Source organism: Abramis brama (assembly GCF_963993115.1).
Source record: "Abramis brama genome assembly, chromosome: 3".
Lineage (NCBI taxonomy): Eukaryota > Metazoa > Chordata > Actinopteri > Cypriniformes > Leuciscidae > Abramis > Abramis brama.
This window is the reverse complement of record NC_139965.1, coordinates 24,698,965-24,703,581: the sequence shown is the minus strand read 5'-3', so window position 1 is coordinate 24,703,581 and position 4,617 is coordinate 24,698,965. Positions and strand designations below refer to the sequence as shown.

At 38.7% G+C, this 4,617-nt stretch overlaps 1 protein-coding gene across 1 annotated transcript; it reads right to left on the bottom strand.

Annotated features, from left to right (window-relative positions):
• Positions 1 to 942: 942 nt before the first annotated feature.
• On the bottom strand, positions 943 to 4,412 carry isl2b (ISL LIM homeobox 2b). Its single transcript, XM_084108006.1, has 6 exons — positions 4,256 to 4,412; positions 3,752 to 3,941; positions 3,258 to 3,517; positions 2,211 to 2,494; positions 1,692 to 1,859; positions 943 to 1,521 (listed from the first exon to the last, which is right to left on the bottom strand). The coding sequence occupies exons 1-6, from the start codon at positions 4,311 to 4,313 to the stop codon at positions 1,405 to 1,407; spliced, it is 1,077 nt and encodes a 358-aa protein (XP_083964132.1). The 5' UTR covers positions 4,314 to 4,412; the 3' UTR covers positions 943 to 1,404.
• Between the last annotated feature and the right edge of the window lie 205 nt (positions 4,413 to 4,617).

Below are 4,617 nucleotides of genomic sequence, written 5' to 3'. Positions count from 1 at the left end.
GCGTGACAACACTGATCATATAGCCATTATTTTTAGGAAAAAGTCTTGTTGACCTTGAAATTTTCAGCCATATTTCAAAACTTGTAAGAACTAACAATTAGTGAATCGATAAAATCACCGTGTTTCTGCTCAGCTAACACCTTTCAACTTTTAATTCACGTGAATTTACCCCATGAATGGCTTTTACAATAAAAAAAGGGGTTGTTAACGAATAACAAAATAATTTAATTGGCCTAAACAATAAGCAATGCAATAAGCAATTTCATTTAGGCTATATAATTTCCTGTGCAAACTTTTCTTGGTAGGCCTAGGCCTACTTTGGTGAATTTGCGCAATTCACGCTCCGCGTCTGTTAATGTTTATTGTGATGGCAAAAGCATATAGCACAACCGATCCTGAACTAGCCATTTGTCTAGACAAGGAAAAATAAGACTAATCATGTTAGCGATCTGACCACGAAAAAAAACAACAACATAGCCTACGACATCACTCTTAACCAGATGGCCATCAGTTTAAGACAATAATAATAATAATAATTAAATTCAGGATTGAGCCTACCTTTACAAGTTGGGCACCATCAAGATGTTTCCTATTCGACAAATTAGCTAATTTTATGTAGGCTAATTTATCATATTAGCCATATAGCCTATCTCTTTCTTTATTTTATTAGTTGATTTGAACGAATATGTGTAACCATACGTTTTATGTAGCCTATTTTTCTGCTAAAACCAATTGTTAAGTAGTGGAACGTTAAGAAATGGCGTTTTCTCCATAGATTTTTTTAAATATAAAATTATGGCATACAAATATGATTGTTCATCTTATAAGGCCTATTATCATTGTCTGTTTAATAGGCCTACTCTTATTTTTCTGTAGTCTACAAATTAAAGATGTTCATTTAGGCCTATACACGCATTTTAATTACAAATATAAATAAAATAATTGTCTGTGCTGATTTATTTATTTTTTTGCGAATTGATGTGACAATAAATAACAATAACTTAAATTTTGTTCAAAGACACAAATAGTCTGCATTAATTCACAACGGGGAAGAAAAAAAATCCTAACTTCTGAAATAGTCTTTTGAAAAGATATTTTTCAAAAAAATGTCCAAAAACCACAGATAACGAATCGGTCATCATAACGAATAACGAATATCCATTTCGACTGAACATAGTCTCTTCTTTTAGTGTAGGTCTATATGCAGAGTGTCACTTTCCATCATTTCACTCCGAGGCCCACAACGGATTTGTTGACGTATTTTCGAGAAAAGGGTTCCTCTGTTCTTATAGCAGGTTGTTGCGATAGGTCTGATAGCGCTGTCCGGTGATGGTAATGAACTTTCCCGCGTCCGTGATATAAGCTGTTCTCATGATTTGCCGGGGAACAGACGAGCAGTCGCTCTCACGTCTCCACCGGGCTCGGTACCATGCTGTTCGGTGTGTCCGGTAACTGTGAAGAAAGAGAGGTCACGTCGCTGCCCGATGAATTTCCTAAAGAACCGGATTCGGAGAAAGACACCTAAAAGAGAAAGGCAAAGTTAACTCGAAATAAATAAATAGCTAGACATAGCCTAATACTACTACTAGCCAACTACTAGTCTTGGCCTGGTGTCTTATGCTTAGCCTACATTATAAAGTTTGAAAACCAAAAAGAAAAACGTCAAATGCACAATTTATTTATTCACTCACCAGCTGTTGAAATGCAGGTTGATCTAAGTCACTCTGAAGTGCAAATTCGCTGAGAGCTTTCCAGGGTGGTTGGTAAGTCTGCACTTCCACCGGGTGTCCTGGCATTGAAGGGTTATGTCTTATTGGGCTGCCTGCAACTAGTGCAGTGCCCGTCATACCCTGCAGATTCTGAACCAAAAAAAGTCTGCGATGAGGGGACACAGCCACACAGACCATTTCATATTGAGAAAATTCATCTTAAAACAGTGTTGAATTTCCCCCAAAACTTTTGATAATTAAAAGGAAACTATTCATACAGTGCATTAGACAGTTCGAGAAGAAAACTGAGTTTAAAACATTCCCCAAACTATACACACTGTAGGAGGAGTCTGTGATTTGCTTCCAGCCAACACTGAAGTCGAATTACAGACCAAATTCAAATAATCTCGGATCAGTTCAAGTGTCAGGGATCACTCAAAGCCGCAACCGTCAAACTCTGGTAAATTTCTCACACTGAAAGTGCATTAGCAAGACACTTACCGTCTTATCGCCATGATGCTGTTGTAACTGTTTCATGAGTATAGATCTCTTCTTATCCTTGCAGCGCTTGTTTTGGAACCAAACTCGAATGACCCGCGGGCTCAGGCCTGTCATCTCCACCAGCTGCTCCTTCATGAGCGCGTCAGGGCGCGGGTTTGCGTTGTAGCACGTCCGTAAAGTGTGTAGCTGCTTTTCGTTTAACACCGTCCTCACCCGAGTGGTCTTCTCCGATTGCTTGTGCACGTGGTTCCGATGAGGAGTTTGTCGGACCGACACCGGGTCGGCTGAAGAAATTGTTTTAAATGTTAAATTAAAAAGAATAAGTAGCCTACATTAAACAGGCTACTAGCGAATATAAATGTCAATAATAACAGTAATGCTGTTGAAAGATAATTTACATTTCACCCGTGATATAGATGGCTATATATCCATTTGCATTTTGAATATTGATAGATAGATAGATAGATAGATAGATAGATAGATAGATAGATAGATAGATAGACAGATAGATAGATAGATAGATAGATAGATAGATAGATAGATAGATAGATAACTTGTATTTTGAATATCCCTGCAACAAATAATTTTTGAATAGAATTTGAAATCTGCAAATTAATTGCTCTGGCTTTCTTAAAGGTGTCAATAATCAATACCAATATTACATTTCATTTAACCAATAATATAATGTATTAAATATTATTTATTTAAAAAAAAAAAAATAATTTATAAAATAGACCATCGTCTTTCTTATAGCCCTGCCGCTCAGGCTTATCAGTGGTTGACTAAACAAAGTTATCAGGCGGATCAGCCTGTAATAGCTATTATGTAACAACATTACACGATTCCTCCCACGGTATAGCCAATATAATTACATTTCAGTTTAGCCTTTGGTTGTGTGCTGAGGGCCATGAGTTTCAAAAAAGACCTTAAAGTTCTAACCGTTCCAAATAATATTTGTTCGTTTTTAATTGCAAAATCCTAGCCATTTAATACTTGATTGTGTCCAATATGACGGTGGTCAGTTGATTGTAATTGTGCTATACTGACCTGCCATATGTAATCCTCTGCTGCGGATGTTTCCCGGACTAAGAGGGCTGCCGCCTGATCCGCGCTCCAGAGCCAAACCATGATCCGCTCGACACAGCAGTTCCTCGTCCCGGACAGAGAACTCGTCCCCGGGCAAAAGCTGCCGGCTACACACCGAGCAGCGGAAACATTCGATGTGATACACATTGCCCCGAGCTCTCATGACCAAATCACTGCTGCTAAAGCCCAAAGTGCATTTTGTGCATTTTATACCGAACAATCTGTTTGATGTGGGAAAGAAAAAGAATTGATGTGCAATGACAAAACCATTACATCAATCCACTATTAATACTCTACAAGCATTAATCCACTTTAATTTAACAGTCTAGGCTACTGCCAGATGTTTTGATCATTAAAAATATGAAAATAGCCTACATCTGATTAGCGACTGGTTAGCCTACAGATTTATGAAATAATTAATTGTTTTTCAGAAACAAACCAAACAAAAAACTTACCTTACATAATCTCTCTTACAATATGTTTTCCCGTCCCGTACGAAGCAAGTGCATGTCTCGTCCAGGTATTGGTTGCACTCCACGCATTTCAAACAGGCTGCGTGCCACTCCAGGTCGGGGGAGACCCGCAGAATGTACTGGTCATGGATTTGACTGCCGCAGCCTACACACATCGCAAGTCCGGACTTCTCTGCACATGAAGAAGAAAAAAAACATTGTTGTGAGCTGTTATACAGGAGTTTATTGAGCGTCGGTGGCACCTTCAAGTCTTTTCTCAATAAAATAAAAAATATATAGAAATCATATCTTCGAGTGTGTAAAAACTAGCACGGGGCTAGAGCAAAATCAAAACATCTCAGATGTCACATTTCTCAGAGGGCAGATGGAGAATCAGTAGGTCTGAAAACAGGAATTATTTTCAAAATAAATTTTCAACTGCAACAAATTTAAAAGCTACTTTTAAAAATAAAGTTTTACAGATTTTTTTTTAACGGAAATGCTTACTTTTGGAATGATCGCCCATATCATTCAAAAAAGAAGAGCTGAATATTATATCCACCATACAGGTTGCCTTAAAGAGAAGATCGCTTGCGAGAAAAGAGAGAAGATAGAAAAGGAAGGTACTGCGCGCTCCCGGCTGCCCCGCAACTTCAGTCCAGAGTGAGGAGATGGAGAGGGGTGTAAACACAGGAACAGGGGCTGAGACGAGATCTGTCTGGTGCACAAGACGTGACGTCAGGCGTAAATCCGAACTAAGACGCGTCACTAGTATGGCGTTCCGATCGGCTCTTTAATATGACTTTGCTACATGCACTCGTCTCAATGAACGTGACGTCTGCGTCTGCCGAACGTGACGTCTGCGTCTG

Bases quoted from the DNA above. Each gene is read 5' to 3' on its own strand.
- isl2b (XM_084108006.1), bottom strand. From the start codon at position 4,313: ATGGTGGATATAATATTCAGCTCTTCTTTTTTGAATGATATGGGCGAT. The intron at 3,942-4,255 runs GTAAGCATTTCC...CTTCATGTGCAG, and splicing joins TATGGGCGATCATTCCAAAA to AGAAGTCCGGACTTGCGATG. The intron at 3,518-3,751 runs GTAAGTTTTTTG...CACATCAAACAG, and splicing joins TGTAAGAGAGATTATGTAAG to ATTGTTCGGTATAAAATGCA.